Raw genomic sequence first — 18,012 nt, forward strand, 5'->3', positions numbered from 1 at the left:
CTTTCAGCCAACTGGGGGGAGGAGCTGGCTGACTATGACTTATGGGAAATGCATCTACACTTCCCCATATTCCCCCCTCCTTCTGCTCCCTCTAACAGGGCTGGTTTACTTGCTCTGCCCTCTTGAGTACTACCAATTAAAGGATCAGGTTTGCTTATGGGTATGGTGACAAACATAAAATGTGAACTATGAACTGTGATGCAAGTAGTGGTAATATCTAAACCCTTTCAATCTTTGCATACTATCAAGATACAGGGTTTTAATGAGGAATAAGTAAAGGATATGATTAGTACAGCACAGCACTGAATTCAAATTTGTTCAAAAAGCAAAAAATCAGTTAAAAAAGTTTCTTTAATGGGTGAAAAACAATTTCAATTCTGTGTGCACTTTAAACCAGGTAGTCTGATAATCACCTGGAATGGACAGTCAACTTTCTGTACACATTCACACCACTAAATGTGAAGGGATTTGTGGCCTTTCATTTGCTCTGATATTCTAATAAGTGCGTGCCCTGTAGCAAGCCAACATTCAAGAGCCCGTCACATGTCATGTCACACGCCCACATTCTCCACTATATGTCCTGTTGTTAAAACAACAAAGAGTTTCTTTCTTTATGAAAATGTGGCAGTGTGAAAACTCACATTATGAGCATCTTCTTGCGAAAAATTATTTCCGAAAACAGTGTTTAGACTGAGGCAAGCGTATGAGCTGTCAATAATCTGATGGCTCTATCTGAAATAATCTCACTTGCTTTTCTCTTGAGCAGAAAAACAACTTAGTCATATAAAAACCACTACAGGAAACTCGGAACACCACTTGACAGGTTCTGGTACATGCCATAATCGAAAAGCTCAATGGAAGTTGCTCACTCCACCCCTACTGATAAGGAAACTGTTTGTCATGACAACAATATCTCTGCTAAACCGGCATAAGTTTAAGGACACAGGTACAGACATTGTAGACAGTCAAAGCATTTAGAATTTTGTTTTTGGTACTCTATTAGTCACCAACTTCACATATTATGACTCATAAAAAAGGCAACAATTAGTACAAATTATCAGTTCGTCTGCCAATCATTTTCTCATTTACTCATTCTGTCTAGAGCTGAAATATTTAGTCAGTTTAGCCACAACATTATGTGCAACAGATTAACTGTGTGACAAAAAAAAACTGTCAAAAGTTACTAGCTCAAGGTTCAAGATTTTAAGGTTTCTTTTAAGATGTCACTGTGACCAGTGTTTTTTGGGGTGAAGTTGTTTTTTGCTTTGCAATTTGCTGGCTTTGATTTTTAAATTTCATGTTTTTAATTGCCTCTTCATATTATTAAAAGCTTGACAGAAATTCTGCTTTGTTTTGGATGGATTGTTTTAAGCTGTGAATGAATCTGGAAACAGACTGTTAAACAGATAAGTATCGGCCTATACGTCTCAGCTTGGGGCACACCACCAATTCTGACCATATTCCAAACTTCATTTCTAGAAACCCTATACCTGAAATGAATCTCCAATGTACTTCACTATTGCCATATATTGCTCATGCAGTCCTGAGAATATTTCACTTTTTGCAAACGAAGTCTGTGCAACTCTAAGGTCATTTTTTAACTTCTGTTCCAACTTTCTGCACTGACAAGCATGGCATTTTACTAACTGGAGAAATGGCAATGACTGGTTATCAAATTCTGCAAATTCATTTTGCAGGTCAAGTAATCAACACTAAAGTCTTTTCATTTACATGCAAACTGAACCTACACTTCCCTGTCAGTGTCACCAGAAACCTAAACAATTATGCTTTAGAGGAGTTTTGCACCCTAAATGTCTACACATATCTAATAAACATGTAACTAATAGTGCACACTATAAACTTTAATCCATAATGACCTTTGCTGTGGAAATCTTGAACTAAACTGTAACAAAACATACAGTTGGTGACTGTACAGCTTCTGCTGCTCTGTTTCTCTCACAGAGATTAATGAAATTCCAAAGCCTTTAGTAACGACTGCTAAAAGGAACTCAGAAAACACAGGCAAGAGTTCCTTAAGAGAACCGGTGGCTGCTTCTCAGGAAAGCATTCCAGTCCTCAACTACACATTCTAAAAGATTGCAAAAAAACATCTGCAGGCACACATTTAAATGCAGCTCCAAGTACTCAGTCATACCTCTTGTCTAATGTCTAACAACTTCCCTTTTTCTAGTTACTTCCTCAATATTAACTTCAATGAAGAAACAGTCAGTTACAGTAAGAATGCATAGTCCTCTCTTTGCTGGACATTATTTCCATTAAACTGAGATGTTCTATAAACTCCTTGCATTTTAAAAGAATAATTACCCAGGAAAATTCAGAGCTAAGCCATTGTTATTAATGTTATCCCAGTTTTTCTGTAAACATTACTGGGTTCTTTGACAAATTAAAATTAATTCGGAAAACAGTTTTCTCATGAATCAATAATAGAAATGTGTATTTGACACCTCACGAAAAACATTCTTCTCCATTTCCCAATGCTATCCAACATAGGTTTACTAAACATGGCCAAAGTCAACAAATCTAAAAGCATGTATATTATAATAATGTTCTACTAAGCTGCAATCTTTCTATACATTTTCTATATAGTGAGCTCATCTTAATACAGTCATATTTGCACTTTCTTGCTATCTTGCAAAGAAAATGAGAACAGGATATTTGCACAGGAGGAACAAAAGGTTTTTCGTTTAAGGGTGGACTTGGACCAGTGCTGCTTCGCTTGTAAATGCAGGCCAGGAGTTTGACTCTGGGCCAAGAAAGATCCAGCAAGCATTGGTGCATTATGGAGGCCCAGCATAACTTGGACCTGAAAAATAGGACCTGCCAAGAGTGACTAATGTAAACAATTACATCTGGTGAATGTAATTGTTTAGCTCTATCAGATTACATGAGGGCTCTAATGTTTAAATGAAACAGATAAGAGCATAAAAAGATATATGACTGCATATATTGCGACAACATATAATAACATACATAACGGCTATTCTTATGAGGACTCCTATAACAAATATAGCAAGTTTTTTTTTCTATCACTAATATGCTCTTAATTTTTTTTTACCAGGTAAGAACATCAACATATCCATGTTTAGAGTTAGTACAGCCTTTGTGACAAAAAATAAAAAATAAAATGAGGGTGCCACTGAGAAGTATAAGCAGTACGACGGAAATTATATTCTGTACAGTAAAATCTACAGTAAGCCACTATAACAATTTACCTACCAATGGTCACCTTTGATGTTTAACTATTTAGCGATTCATTTAAAATGAATATAATTTGACTAAACAGTAATTTCATGTGTATACACGCGCTGTTATTGTGTGCACGCGCACTAACTTCCTTCTAGCCACATTCACCGCCATTTCACATAAAACTTAGGCCCAAAATGTTTGAAGTATTCGTTAAACAGTCAATCATGTAAATCGAGAAATCGAGTTCTCGACAAACAGCGGGAAACACTGAAGTCAGAAAGCTCTTAACTTCGTTAAACCGTTTATGATAAATACTATATATTCTTCACTTACCGTATTTCCCGTAACTAGGCGTCGGCCGATGGCGATCTTGACATCATGTAGCTTCTTTCCTGTTTCCGCTTGAATTTCGAAGTAGTTTTTGGGTTCCCTTAATTTTTACAATAACAACATTTAACGCCAGAATTCAAAGACATATTGCGCTATTATTAATCACTGACTGTAACAGTATGTTTAAATGTTGCTCGGACCGAGCACAATGTTTGCGTGTGGCTGTAAGGTATAGTTGTGCTTTTAATTTGAAGATAAAATGCACTCTCTTCATGTAAGCGTCTGTTTTTAATTTAATAAACTGCACATAAAAAGCCTTTGTTTGTCTGTTTGTTCTATGTTGTTAATAAACTATTACTATATATCGAGGTCTTGCTTGCTTTCTGCTGAGATATAGATATTTGTATTTTAATATATATGGCGTTAATGATGTATTTTACCAAGATGAGTATCTACAGTAAATCTTAATTAAATTCTCCTCGCTGGAGATTTTAACTCGCACTGACTATCTTCTGTCTCAGACAGTTTTACATTTACAAATATTAATCTCACGGAACTAATTTACAGTCCTACTTGTCCAAATCTGAAATGCCCTCTTTTACTAACTCTCCCCATAAATATTCCCATATTGGTGTTTTGCAAATGGTGCCAGTAATCACTGTGTTATAGATGCAGTCAGGTAATCGATACTCCTGAAATCAAGACAACAAATTGTTTTTTAAACAACATTTTTTTTAGCAACCTTTCTTCCGCAATTCACTGTAACTTGAATAGAACCTGATTAGTGATATTGATTTGCCATGGAAATACATTTTCATTAAAATATTAAATAAACATGGCCCTATCCGCAAATTTAGAGTAAAATGCTGTCCAGTCACCTCAAAGAAAATGATGGTGGCTGGGCTAAGGCCAGAAAAACTAAACCTGGTTTATTCCTAGCTATAAAAAAAAGTGACATTCCTAACGGCTTTAATAAATATTTGGTTTCTTCAGGGTCTTTATTTGAATCTTTACATAAAGATTTAAAACAGTTTAATGAACAGGTCATCTTTGCAACTACTAGAAATTAATCTTGTATTCAACTCTTCAGCTTTTCTTTTCTGAATGTCATGGCGATCCACAAGGCTTTAAAGCTGCTGGCTACAATGAATTCAAGACCACATCAATTTAAATCTTATTTTCTTAAGCTGGATGAACCACAAACTTATCATTTTTAATCGTATGCTTTGGAACAGTGGTGATATGGAAATATAGAAATATTCCCTTTTTTGATGATAGGGAGGTGATAAGGAGGTCGTCCTTCATACGTTAAAAACTACAGATCACACAGTTGGGCATGTAATGTTAATAAACAGACCGAACAATAGTGGTTTATCAGTAAAAACTAAATGACTTGTCAGTTAAAACACAGTGTGTCCTCTTTGCTGAGTCTTCTTCTTTGTTTCTCCCAGTATCCACAGGAGCTCCTCAGAGATCTATATTGGGACCACTCTTTATCTCTCTATATGTAAATAACCTTTGTGATATTTTATCCAAATACTGCATTCCATTTATCTGTAGATGACACAGTTAACTATTTTTCATCCCCTTGAAGAGTGCAAACCTTTTAACACAAACCTGCCTTTGAGGTTTGTGTTAAATCCAAGTTCATGTTATTCTCAAATGGCAAAAGAAGTTGTTGTCTACGCTTCCTAAGAGCAAAAGGATTCAAGTAATTGAAATTAAACTGGCTACATGTTATAAATATCTAGGTATCATTGCATATCATAATTTGTCAGGTGAAAACACACTGAAATGCTTGTGTCCAAACTGTTCTCTGTATGGTGCTGCCAAGTAGCCAATATCCATAGACTTTCCCATTGGTTGGTTTTTATCTGAAAATATAAATGGAAATCTCTGCTTGGGCTGATTCCTCCTACCATCGGGGAGTTTAAGTCCAATTTAAAGGAGCAGAAGAATAGTTCTTTTGGTCAGAGGGACTGTTTTTATTATTACTCTTGTACTCGCCTCTGTCAGTGCGCAACAGGGTGGCTGTGGCTACAATGTAGCTTGCCATCACCAGTGTGTGAATGTGTGTGTGAATGGGTGGATGACTGGTTGTGTAAAGCGCTTTGGGATCCTTAGGGACTATTAAAGCGCTATACAAGTACAGGCCATTTACCACTTACCAATGATCTGTTATTGCATATCATCCAAATGTTTGTCTTGACATGTCTGTACTGATTATCATTCGTATTTGTTTTTGTAATTGTTATAATTTTATGTGTTGTATTTGCTGTAACATCTGCTGCCCTCTTGGCCAGGTCTCTCTTGAAAAAGACTGACTCACTGACTCACTCACTAAATCTCTCTGAGAGTTTTACCTGGACAAATAAATGATAACAATGATGAGTAATCTAACACAGCATATCATCAGCCCCTACGTCATGGTGTAAGAAAAATATCTGTATTTATATGAATCTACCACAAGATGGAGCGATAACCTACTTAAGTCTTTTACAGGTTAATACACGGGGCCATACGACATGCATTGTCCTCTGAGCTTCACTGATGTGAAGTCTAAGTTGTGTGTTTAAATTGGTATCTTTCACGCTCATTATTTTTTATAAACATTTCAATCACTTGTTGAACAGGATAATGCACTACAGATGCAGCAGAACTCACTTGTCCTAAAGAACATTTCAGGAAATCATTCCTACAGTGATACATTCCTACATTCCTACATTCTTCTACTACTCTATAATAGATGAATACACTTGTCAGGTAATAGGTTTCCACAAATACTTATAGATTTCTGTATTATACCTTACTGCTCATTTCTTTGATTTATAGTGTAGACATTATATATTAATACTATTTCCACTACTCTTTTGCACAATGTCAGTCTCTTTTTTTCCCTCATGAATATCTAACTTCTTAAAATGTTTGTCTATCTGCTTCTGCATCTCTAAATGACATTTTTATTAGCCACCACCAATGAATAAGGATTTTGTCATTTAATTTTAATGGCCAAAATATTGAGTTTTTAATCCAATGTTAGTTTCATTTTTAAAGACAGGCAATTTAATTTAAATGGGTATTTAAAAAAACCTTTTTAGATTAAAATAATTTTCTTAAAATCCTAAACTTCGTGGAGGTTTTCACCTCAAAAATCAAACATGTAAGCCTATGCGCAAGGTAGTTTTAGCAGTTTCATCCATAGAACCATGTTGATACTTATACAATGATGCTGATCTCTCAACGGATCTTTTTAACGATCACTGTCTTTTCCATTTTGTCTTGTTAGAACAGCATTAGCTTCTGTTTTAACCACTTTCATGGAGCTCATCCCACTGACTTCTTCCTAGAGTCTCCCATTTAAATCTTGATAATGTATTGATAATGTTAAGTAATGTAGGAGAATGTTTCATTTTGCTAATATTGGACTTGACCTCTGCCTTAGATATCTGCCTTGACCATCACATTATGCCTCATAGGCTGAGATACTGGATACTGGAGATACTGGTCTGTTTTGGAGTGGTACTATCTGTATAAATGATCTGTTTTTCTGGCTGCCTTCTAAGTGAGTGCCACAAGGTTCTGTTCTGGGGGCTTTACTGTCATAGCTGCTTGCTCTTCATTGCATCTCAAGAACTTTTGATGTCATTTCTTATCACTATTATGCAAATGACATTCAGTTACATATTTGTACCTAAGGTAATAGAACCCTAGGTTCCCAGGCCACATTTGTTAAATTTTCTACCAGGAACCCTCTGGCAACGTTTGCTTCTGCCTTCACTGTGGATGATCATTTTAAATCTCTGGTTCACTCTTGTTTTTTGTCACTTATGAAATACAGTCAAATTGAGTTCCATTGTGTCATAATTTGACTCGGAAATTGTTATTCATGCCTTTATTTCATCATGTTTAGATTACTGTAATTCATTGTTTACTTGTATCAACAAAGCCTCATTGGAACATCGGCATGTTGTTCAGAAAGCCAATGTGAGGTTTTTGATTAAGTCTTCAAAGTGCTCACATTGTTACTCATTCAGCTGCACTGGCTACCAATTAACACTAGAGTCCACATTAAGATTCAGGTTTTGACTTTTAGAGGTCTGCATGAAAATGCACCAGTGTACATCAGTGAACTTTTACATCCATATATCCCTAAAGCAGGCCTTGAGGAAGCTCAGAGTTTATAGGCCTGCTCATTGTGCATCAGACAAGGCTGAGAACTAAAGGGAACAGAACTGTCTCCCACTGAGCTTGAGCACTGTGAAGTTGGTGGATTTTTAAAAAGTCAGCTTTTTAAACTTGCATTGAAGTTGTGCTATTTTTGTTGTAAAGAACTTTGTGATATTTAACTTGAAATGTGCTTTACAAATAACATTTTGTGGCTTCATCTGAAAAACGTTCTGAGATGCCCTTAGGTGTGGATGCAAACCAGAGAGGGTGACAGCCCGGGAGGGGGTACGTTTCTGTACGAAGTAACATTTTTTGACACTTTTCTGACCAACGGCAATAGATTTTCTTAGCTAAGTATTCCACTCAAGCTGATTCTGTCATTTACAAGCATCTTTGAGACAGAAATGCATTTTTGTTTCCAAAGTAGCCTAGCTTACAACTGTCTACCAAACTACACGTTCCAGACAGAGAAATCCTGTGTGCCTTTCTAGTTATTTGGTATATAGTGCTTGACCATTGTCTTTTACCTGGAAATTGTCTTGCTTGTTTTAGCCATTTGCATACATTATATAGCTACTGTTTGTGTACCTCTTTACATTCCATTTGCATTGTGTATGTAATCTGTCATGCACCCATCACTTGTGCAAGCATTACACAAGATATTTATTTGAAACCAACCAGTTCAATACTTTTAGTATAATATACCATCTGATTAATAACAGAACACAAACAATCTATTAGATGTTGGGTTCAAGCTCATTTCTAATTGATGCAAAGTGGAAAACTATCTTCTGGTGTGACAAACTAACATTTGCTTTTAATTTAGGCCAATATCTTTAAAAATACAAGGGTGTATTTGTACAGGTTAAATGTAAAAGTTAGACATGCTGCTATCCTTTTGACATATTTTTCTGGGAAGGTCTTGCCTACTTCAACAAAACAATGCCACATTTTACAAGTATTACAACAGTGTGGCTTTGTAGAAAAACAATGCAGGTGATAAACTGGCACACCTACAATGGTTTCATGCCACACATTATGCATCATGAAACAAAAAAAAAATATGAAAAAGAAAGCCATGAACCGTAAAACAAACAAGAATGTCAAACAAGAATAAGAAAATAGTTTTGCTTTCGAAACTACAAAACATGCTGCTGTCCCAGCTTTTTAAAAATGTAGGCCTAGATGTTGTTGAGATCAAATTCCAAATAAGATGTTTCACCCTAACCCCACCCCCCAGATCAACAGGAGTTGAGAAACCAAACCAAAAGAAGTACATCTTGGGCCCCTGAAGGTATTTATCTATATCAGATATCATGGCATCATCGTGTTGCCTAGTAGCCACTGAGCAACAAAATAAAATCACCAGTTATATAATTTACGCACTAGTAACACATAAAAGGTTCATATAATGTTTCTTTCTCATTTATATCAGCAAAGGTCTGATTATACATCCTTAGCAACCACCTAGCAACGGTCTAAAATAAGGTAATTTTAGCATAGAAACGACATCTACAACCTCTATTTTTTGAAGTTTTCTAGGGTCATGTAATGCGCAAGGGGAGATACTTAATAATTCTATGCTAAATTGCACATAAACAAAGCCTTTATTTATTTGTTTAATTTATTTATGTATTTGTTCGTAAGTAACCACCTATTTAACCTATTTAAATTTCTTGCTGTTGTTTGCATTCTGCTATGATAAAGCAGAAAGCACTTTAAATATATATACATGCTTATCTTTTAGTTTACTAAAATGAGTAGTCTATTTAATACAATATATTATCATGTGAGAAATGTGTTGATCTAAGGCCCTTGGAGGTTCTTATCTATATCAGATATTATGGCATCATCATGCCTTGAAAGTAATTAACAGAATACAATGACCCAATATTTTTTGTTTGAATGCTATTTCCAACTTATTAAGTAAACGTAAGCTTAATTTGTTTTTACTGTCTTAGGGCATTAAATTCAATGAAACAAAAAACTAAGTTAGTTTCATTCTTTGTCATTGTTATTTTGCTCAAATATGCCAAACACAACCAGAATGAGAAGAATTGGTTCCATGCCTTTAAGGAGCCCCCTTTTGTCTCACAGCTTTAATTCAAGTGAATTAATTCTTTCTATTATTGAACTGCTCTTACCCTCTTAACCACCCAAAGACAAACTAAAATTAACATGGAAAATATTAAAAACTAAACAAAAAAGAAACACTTTAACAAAACTGAAATGAGCAAACCCACTGTAGAACCTAACAAATTAAAGTGACAACAAAAACTAATAATTTTAGCTAATGTCCTGTCCATTTGTCCTCTTTGAGGCGTAAGTTTAAAATTAGACTCAATCAAAATGTCGGTCACTGTCTCAGTATTTGAGATAAAAACGTTTGTGTTGTCTCGCAAAAAGTGGGACACTAGGTCACTCTGCTCTCCGGTTGCCTAACACTTCAACATTCACACAAGTAAAATACACATTGTGTAGACGTAGTCATGTTGATACGGTCTAGCTTTCCATGTACAACGCTGGAAGTTGTTGGTGGATATTGGCAGTGAAGTGTAAATTCACCGCAGAACGTCCTCCCCACCACAGCGCGCTTCTGTTGGACACAGACTGAGCGAGTACACAACTGCTGCTGCGTTTAGAAAATGGCCGACAGATTTTCTAGGTTCAACGAAGAGCGTGATTTCCAGGTAATGCATGTTAAATATTTGGTCCACCTCCATATTTTTTAAAGTGTCGAGGTGTTTCAGTAAGTTAATATCTATTTGAAGGTTAAGGACAGTTTTGACGTATCGTGTACACCATCGTGCATTTCGCTCTAGATCCCCGTTGCTAGCACTGCAAGCTAGCTATGCTAACGCTAGTGCACTGCGGCTCTTTTGATATTAACTTGCCTTACGGCTCAGTGTTCGCCTGAGTGCTATATTTGACCCATGTCTTGGATTATCGTCTTCATTATCAACCGTTTCTTTCTGAAACTACAAACATTTAACCACGCAACAGCAAAATAGATACTGGAGTCCCAATTAGCTCATTAGTGACCTTGGGCATTCTGATTATTTTTCGACATATGCTAAGGATGGATAGTGAGCTAACATAGCTAGCTTGTACGCACATTGAGCTGTTGTAGCATTAATAGCCATAAATGACTGTATTATTTTGACAGCTGAAATTCCACCACAGTTGGTCATCATCAGGTCAAGATGAATCTAGCAACAGATAGCTGTCGGATATTATTCAGAAATTGCCCCCGGTATCGACTTGAAAACACAGAGTGTAAGTTAGGAGCATGTTTAGCGACACATTTTAAGTACAGTGTCCTTGGTCATTCATATACTGATTATCTGCTAATGTAACTGTGTAAATGAACTGTCTTTTAGCATTGGTTTCACACCGATGACACTTTTGTTTTGTTTCCACCCGCATTTAAACGTCTGGCTGAATATTGACACAGTAACTGGGAGTCTTTGTAAATATTTTGCGTTATCTTAATAAGTACATCTCCGATGCCAGTTAAAAATCTTATGTTTGTCACATGACGTTATTCAGGTTGTATATTTGGCTTGGTTCTGTAGCTGAATAGATTAATTTCACAACCTCTGTTTGAGCTGTTTGTCCCCCACAAGCCCATCTTGGATCTAAGACCGCACCCAGTAGAAACCAAATACTGTTATGCTTACTAGACTACAAAATAAACTTGCATCTTGACTGTTGGTATTGTTTAATTATAAACCCTTCGCTAGAGGGTCATTCGTCCACTGTGTAACTCAATTCTTTCAAACATCTAAACCTTTTTTTTTTTTTTTTTTTAAATTCTTGTGGACTTCCCACTTTTGACGTTGTTGTTGTTGGGCGGTCTATAAGCTGTTACTGCAAGTGAGAATAAAGTAACTGTTTTAACATCTGTTTGAAATGTGTTATCTGGTTCAAAGATACTTCAAAAGAGTGGATACATGGCAGTGTGGCGATTTGAATCTCAGATATCATTCTGATGCACATGTTAATGCTTTTCTGTTCTTAATTACAGTACACTAATGTGGAAGGAGTTTTAATAAATAAAACAAGCCCATCACCAACACATTTAGCATGGAGATTTCAAAACACTGATTCTAGGAAGCATCACCCTATCTATTTGAAAAACTTGCATTGCCTCATTGTACATACATGGACATAGTTCAGTTCTTTTTGTCATGTCTATGTCCCCTTTATTTTATACTTTTTGTAAAAAAGCAGGAGACTTTCTGTGTTGATAGCAGTGTTCAGGCTGGGTTAGTTTATGAGTTTAAAGCTTTTAATTGAATGCTAATCCATGGATGAATGCTTGTATCTATGATTTCTGCTCGTATTTCTTAGATTTTTCTGTTCCGTTATTAAGATACATTTTAAAAATGACATTAAAGCATGTAATCTTTTGGGCTGGTGTTAAGCTTTTTGGTTAAAGTTGGGTGTATTTTGGTAATAGTATCAAACATAATTACAGTTGGAAATCAGCTGTTTCTTTGAGCAGTGTTGTGACAAACTACCAGACATGCAATTAAGTTCTAATTATAAGCTTGCATATAAGAAACTGTTTTGTTTTTTCCCCCTCTGCACCCACTGTGGAACTTGTTTTTTTTGCTGGTTTGTCAGTGAGAGATGAATTGCTGTGTGGTCTGAATGAGTCTGTTGAGGGCAGCTCCAGCACAGCACAGTAGAGCTCTGTATGTGAGAACTGCTGCGAAGGCATTCATATGCTCAGTATTCAGAAAGTTTCTCTCTGACTCCATGGATAAAAGCTTGCTGCCAAGCAACACTATTCAGGAAACACCCACAGATGGTCTACCTAATATCTATAGCACAACTAGCCCAACAACCCTGTCCTCTTTAATGACTTAGCAGTGCTGTTGGACCTGTAGAACATGACTAGTCTTGACTTGCAGAATAATATAACACAATTCATGAGCTCCTGCATAGAGTAACTCTCATTTCCTAATGCGATGTGGTATGGGACATCTATTTAACTGCAATAGCACAAGTGGCAGTTTACTCTCGTAATGCAGATTGGAGAACATGGTCAGAGTCATTTCTATGCAGCACTGGTGTGGGGTTCATGTATTAAGAGTCAGAGTGATGAGGAAGCAAACGGCAGTGAAAATTAGAAGTCATTGTGGTGGATAGAGGCAGTGTTGATAGCACATTAAGTGGTTTGGACAGAAAGTCTGTAGAAGAGGAGATGAGGGGGGAACTGCAGGGAGCCATCGATTTGTTCACAAATAAGCCCTTTGCGCTTCCCAAGCAGCTCTTCTTCTCATAATCCCCGGCTTCGCTCATACTGATGCAGGGTCCTGTTTCGTCTGAATTAATGACAGCAAGTATGGCATCTCATCACCTCATTATAGTAGGCTGAATTAAATAGTTGCTTATCTCTGCAAAACCAGGCTTCCTGAAAAAAAAGTGCTGCAGTTCCATTGCCCAGCCACATAAGCATTGGTTTCTTTTGTTTTTAAACAGACATTTCTTTTCAGAGTTTCACAAAATGACCAAAGTGATGTATGCTGTAGAGTAGGGCTGGGCGATATGACCCAAAATTCATATCTCGATATTTTTTAGCTGGATGGCGATATAAGATATATATCTCGATATTTTTTTTAAGCCATAAAGTAAGAACAAAAAGAGTTCTTAGTCAAAGCTGTGTCCCAGATGTCACACAGGCACTTTTATTAACATACAGCACAGATGTACATGAAAAATTACTCAAAATTAAATTATGAGCATTCATTAAATAATAATGCTCCATAAATAAAAGAAAACAAGGTTGTTTTTGTGCTAAACAAAGAGCTCACAATTGTGCAGTCAAAATGTAAACTAAAAGACGCTGAGCGTAATAACAAAGACAGACAGATTTTACAGCTGCTCTGTTCCCAAGTTTTACTGTGTGACTGATAGCCTGGAGTTTGAAATCCGCTTCATAACCACGTCTCTTACAGGTGCCATTTATGGTCCTTATACACACACAATACGGTAATATTACGTTGATGCACAGTACGTATCACTCCGCGAAGCTCCTCGGTAGCCGTAATGCGCCGACAATCTATCAAGCGGTGCAGCTCCGTAGCTTACCAAAGTCGTACTCAAACATTTTTGACAGATTGCTGAACGCCGTGTACCACATAAAATCGGTTCGCGGCCACCAAGCACAACCAGAATTCATACATAAGGCGCGCTATCAACTTTTGAGAGAATGAAAGGATTTTAGGGTTAGCGCTGTTAGCTCGTTAGCGCGGTTAGCTCGTTAGCATGTTTAGCTCGTTAGCACGTTGACGCCGTCCAGCCCCACGCATGGGGCGATGCGCAGTAACTCGTTAACGGAGATTTGCCGTGTCCGTCTTGTCGCTGCCTGCACGTGAAGCGATGGGGTAGGAGGGTGAGTTGTCTTCAGTGAAGGCGAGGCGGAGTAACGTTGCGTAGAGACAAAAGTGGACGAAAGAGAGGCAAACTTGCGGCTCCACAACTATAATTATAACGTAACATAGACTATATCGATATAAAGGATATTGTCACATCTTATATCTCGTATAAAAATATATCGATATGTTTTAAAAACTCGATATATCGCCCAGCTCTACTGTAGAGTATTAACAGTTATCATCCAGTGCAAGAAGACTTAGGAATATAGAGGGAAACTAAATATTCTTCTGCTTACAAAACTTTGCTTCTTTTTCTTTTCTATTTTTTTTTAATAGTTGCTTTTGATTTACCTGTCCACACTAACCTGTTTGTAGATGCTACAAGTAAATAGTAAGTAATACACCGTCCAATATCTTTGTAGTCTTTCATAATTCTGAGGGTAGAATAAAGCAAACTCATAAACATGACCTTTGTCTCTCCTCTGCTGCCAGAGAAAGGAAGCCATCTGTCTCTGAGTAGAAACTGCTCTGTAAGCTCACTCCTTCAGTTGGGGTGGTAAGCCCATTACTCACTCTCAGCCTGACCCAAGATTCAGTTTGTATTTCTAAAGCTATGCTTCATATTCAGTCAGATATCCTGAGGAAGCATTAAGTCACTGTAACTGCTGGAAGAAATTTAATGTGAAATAAAGAAATGGAACTCAGCTGTCACTTTAGTTTTTAGTCAAGGTTATCAGATCTTTTAGTTATTTGTGTGCTGGTCTGTTGCTCAGTGTAAAGGGCGGCGTAAAGGTGTACCAGGCACAGGACACTCCTCCCTTCATATTGCTGTCTCATTGTTTTGAAAGTGCAGACATAAGAATCAAGCAATGTGTTGTCTTGAAATGCAGATTTTATGTTCATTCCTGAGTTCTTCCTACAAATTTCTTCCTGTGAACTGCTATCAGTGCTGCAGCAACTAATGGTTATTTTCACTTGCGTGTCTAAGTAACAGCTATTTTCTCAATTCAGATGAATCATTTGATCTCTGAAATGTGAGAAAATTGTGAAAAATTACAGATCTTCGTCTGTGTTTAAAAAGCGTGTTTTGTCAAATTATTAGTCAGAAGACCAAATGATGTTAAGTCATTTTCAAATAAAAATATTAAACTGCTTCTTTTATCAAAGTAGTTGCCAATTATTTCTTTATTAATTGACCAGTTTTCTACTAGTTTTCTACTTTTCTGCTTTCTGATATATTTCTACTTTACACTTTTAAATGTGTCCATCAGGGTGGGAATCACTTTGACCAGTATGAAGAGGGTCAGTTGGAGCTGGAGCAGGCATCCCTGGACAAGCCCATCGAATCGGTAAGGCTGCATCCATCATCCTGCACCATTGGACCAGCTGTGAGAGTGGATATGATTGGTCCAGGGAGCAATAAGAACAACACCTTTTACTCCATTCATACTGTCCGTGTAGCTGCATCCAGTGTTTTCTTGAACACATTGCCACCTAACTTGTAGAATCACTTGTCTCATGTGCATTAATATCCTTTAAGTCCCCCCGCCCCACTTCCCATGTCCTATGCCTACTCCATTTCTTGTGTGACAGTTCAAAATAAGTATGTATAGGCTAGATGTTCCTGTTTTATGTAGAGCTTAAAGATAATCGTTAGATTTTTGTATCAGTTTCCCATTAGTCATTGTTAGTCATCTAAGCGCTAGGAGAAGAAATTGCTGTGAAACCATGGAGTGGATGAAGCACTGTCATTAGTGGCTGGTTTTTGAGTACTTACAGAAAAATTCATACATATTTTAATATGAAAACTGCATACACGTTACACATAGGTGTAGCATGAGTTTATATGCTAAACAAAGCTGGTCACTTATATTTTTTTATGAGTCACTTTGAGATTTCAAGGCTTTTTTTAATTTGTATTTTTTTTAATTTAATTTATGTAGTCCTAAATAAAGTCTTAAAAAAAGGAAGACCAATAGAATGCATTTTGCAGTGCAGATATGTTTTTAAAATGACCACATTAGTTAGTTTACAGTTGTATATCTGATTGTTTTGCAGTTTGTCAAATTTATGTTTATGAAAACTATGCAGTGCTTATTCCACCCCATTTAGCAAACAAGCGAGTGCACATTAGATGGTGTGAGTGGATACATTTGTGTTTGAGTGAGTGTGTGTCTATGTAGCTTTAGAATTTGTGTGTTAGTGTTTGTGTCTATAGGACAGTTATCTTATTGTACACAACTTGGGGTGTTCGACATTTCTCTCCTGCAGCGAATTGGCCCCTATTAGCTAAGCAGCAATGACCCGGTTTGTATTTGCACGCTCTGCTTTCTTACTCCTATCTTTAGGGTCCTTGTAACGCTTCTCTGACTATCTTTCTCTCGCTCTCTCTTGCTCTCTCTCTCTCTCTCTTTGGCTATCTCTGTTTCACTACTGTTAAACTTTACATCTATTCTCTCTCTACCTCAGTTTCTCTCTCTCTCTCGCTCCCTCCCTACTACACAGTGATTCGGTGTACAGTACCCTCTGTCATTCTGTGCTGGCATGGTGCTTGTGCAACTGGGACTGCATTTTTCGCTGAAAAGGCACTTCGATAATAGCGCAGGCAGCTGTCTTCTTTCTGTCTTTCTTACTTTCTCCATACCCCCGTTCTGTCTCTCAAGCAGTGTGGTGAGCAGGCTCAAACTCTGCTTACTTTCAGTTTTAGGTCACTTTATGAAGCATGTCAGATAGAATCAGTAACCACATAGAGTTAAATAACTCTGAAATACAATTAAATTATTATAAAAACAGAAACAAATTCTTTAATCACAGAGTATACAATAGTAAATGAGTATAATGATGGATGAAAAATTATGAACTCAGGTGAATTATAAGTACTGTAAAATAATTTCTAACCTCAATATTAGCTTGAAAAATAACCTGCATGTTTTGGATTAAACATAGCTGTATGCTATAAAAGGATTTTACCGAGCCCTTGATTTGACCAAGCCTTGTTGAATTTTTAAGAAAGGGTAGTAGGTAGTACTCTGTTAACCAAGAACATTAAAAGATTCTATCTATGTAGAATTTAATGTATGAAGCAGTTCCTCACAGATACAAAAATGATTGTACCGTGTGGGTGAGAGAGGGAGAAAACAGTGAGGGGGAGAGAGGTGGCCTGCTCACCCGGCTTAAGTGGCTCTTTTGCTCCTGCGCTATTATTTGTGGAGGGGTCCTGAGGGCCATGCTGCAGCATCACACAGCTCCTCACACGTCAGCAGAGGTGTTGTCAACTGTCACTTAATTGCCAGTACCGTTAGTGTTATTGAACATAATTGTTTTGGATGGTGCATGCTCAAAAGCAAGGTGATTTTACCGACAGTGCTGTGCAAAAGTATTTAGGCACCCACCATTTATTCATATTTTCCTTTCAAATAGCTAGACCTTCTTGTAATTTTTTTAAGTGGCCTTGTGCAATAGCTCTCCAGTCTTTCTGAAGGTCTTTAAAGGTTTTTCTTTGGACATTAAATACTTTTTCATGTATTTTAAGACTAGCTCTTAAAACGAGAGGCCATTTTCAGAGGCTATTGTTTCTTTGTTTTTTGTTTCTTTTCTTCTTCTTTTTTTAATGCCACTTAACACTGACCTGTGAGTCACTGGAGCATAAAAAAGGCACCTTTTCAAGATTTGAACCTGTGTTGTTTCTACTCTACTCATAACTGAAAATGTAGCAAAGAACCACATTTAAATAATATCCTTAGGCACTTTGTCACTAGCCCCATGTAATGTTTTTTTAAAAAAATATTTGAGTTTCAAGAACTGGAGGACAAAATGGCAGGCCTTTAACAAAAAAAAAAGCAAATAAATTTATCTGAAAGAAAACATTAAACGTGAGAAAAAGAAACATGATATTGTTATCAATATGTGTGGAAGAGTTCAG

General features: G+C 36.9%; 1 protein-coding gene across 6 annotated transcripts in view; it reads left to right on the forward strand.

The window, feature by feature from the left end:
- The first annotated feature begins 10,223 nt into the window (after positions 1 to 10,223).
- gpatch8 (G patch domain containing 8) overlaps positions 10,224 to 18,012 on the forward strand; it is a 29,050-nt gene continuing 21,261 nt past the window's right edge. For 3 of the 6 annotated variants that reach the window (XM_085351765.1, XM_085351766.1, XM_085351761.1), the window contains exon 1: positions 15,372 to 16,397. Coding sequence is in view for 1 of the 6 variants with exons in the window: in XM_085351760.1 (XP_085207886.1) it covers positions 10,350 to 10,394; positions 15,362 to 15,439 (123 nt within the window). In the remaining 5 variants the exon portion in view is untranslated. Of the gene's footprint in view, positions 10,395 to 15,361; positions 16,398 to 18,012 lie in introns of those variants that run through there. The other 3 variants (XM_085351760.1, XM_085351762.1, XM_085351764.1) reach the window with 3 other exon arrangements.

The sequence above is a fragment of the Diplotaxodon limnothrissa genome, linkage group LG4, assembly GCF_057381915.1.
Source record: "Diplotaxodon limnothrissa isolate DT_005_m linkage group LG4, D_limnothrissa_male_GT1.1, whole genome shotgun sequence".
Lineage (NCBI taxonomy): Eukaryota > Metazoa > Chordata > Actinopteri > Cichliformes > Cichlidae > Diplotaxodon > Diplotaxodon limnothrissa.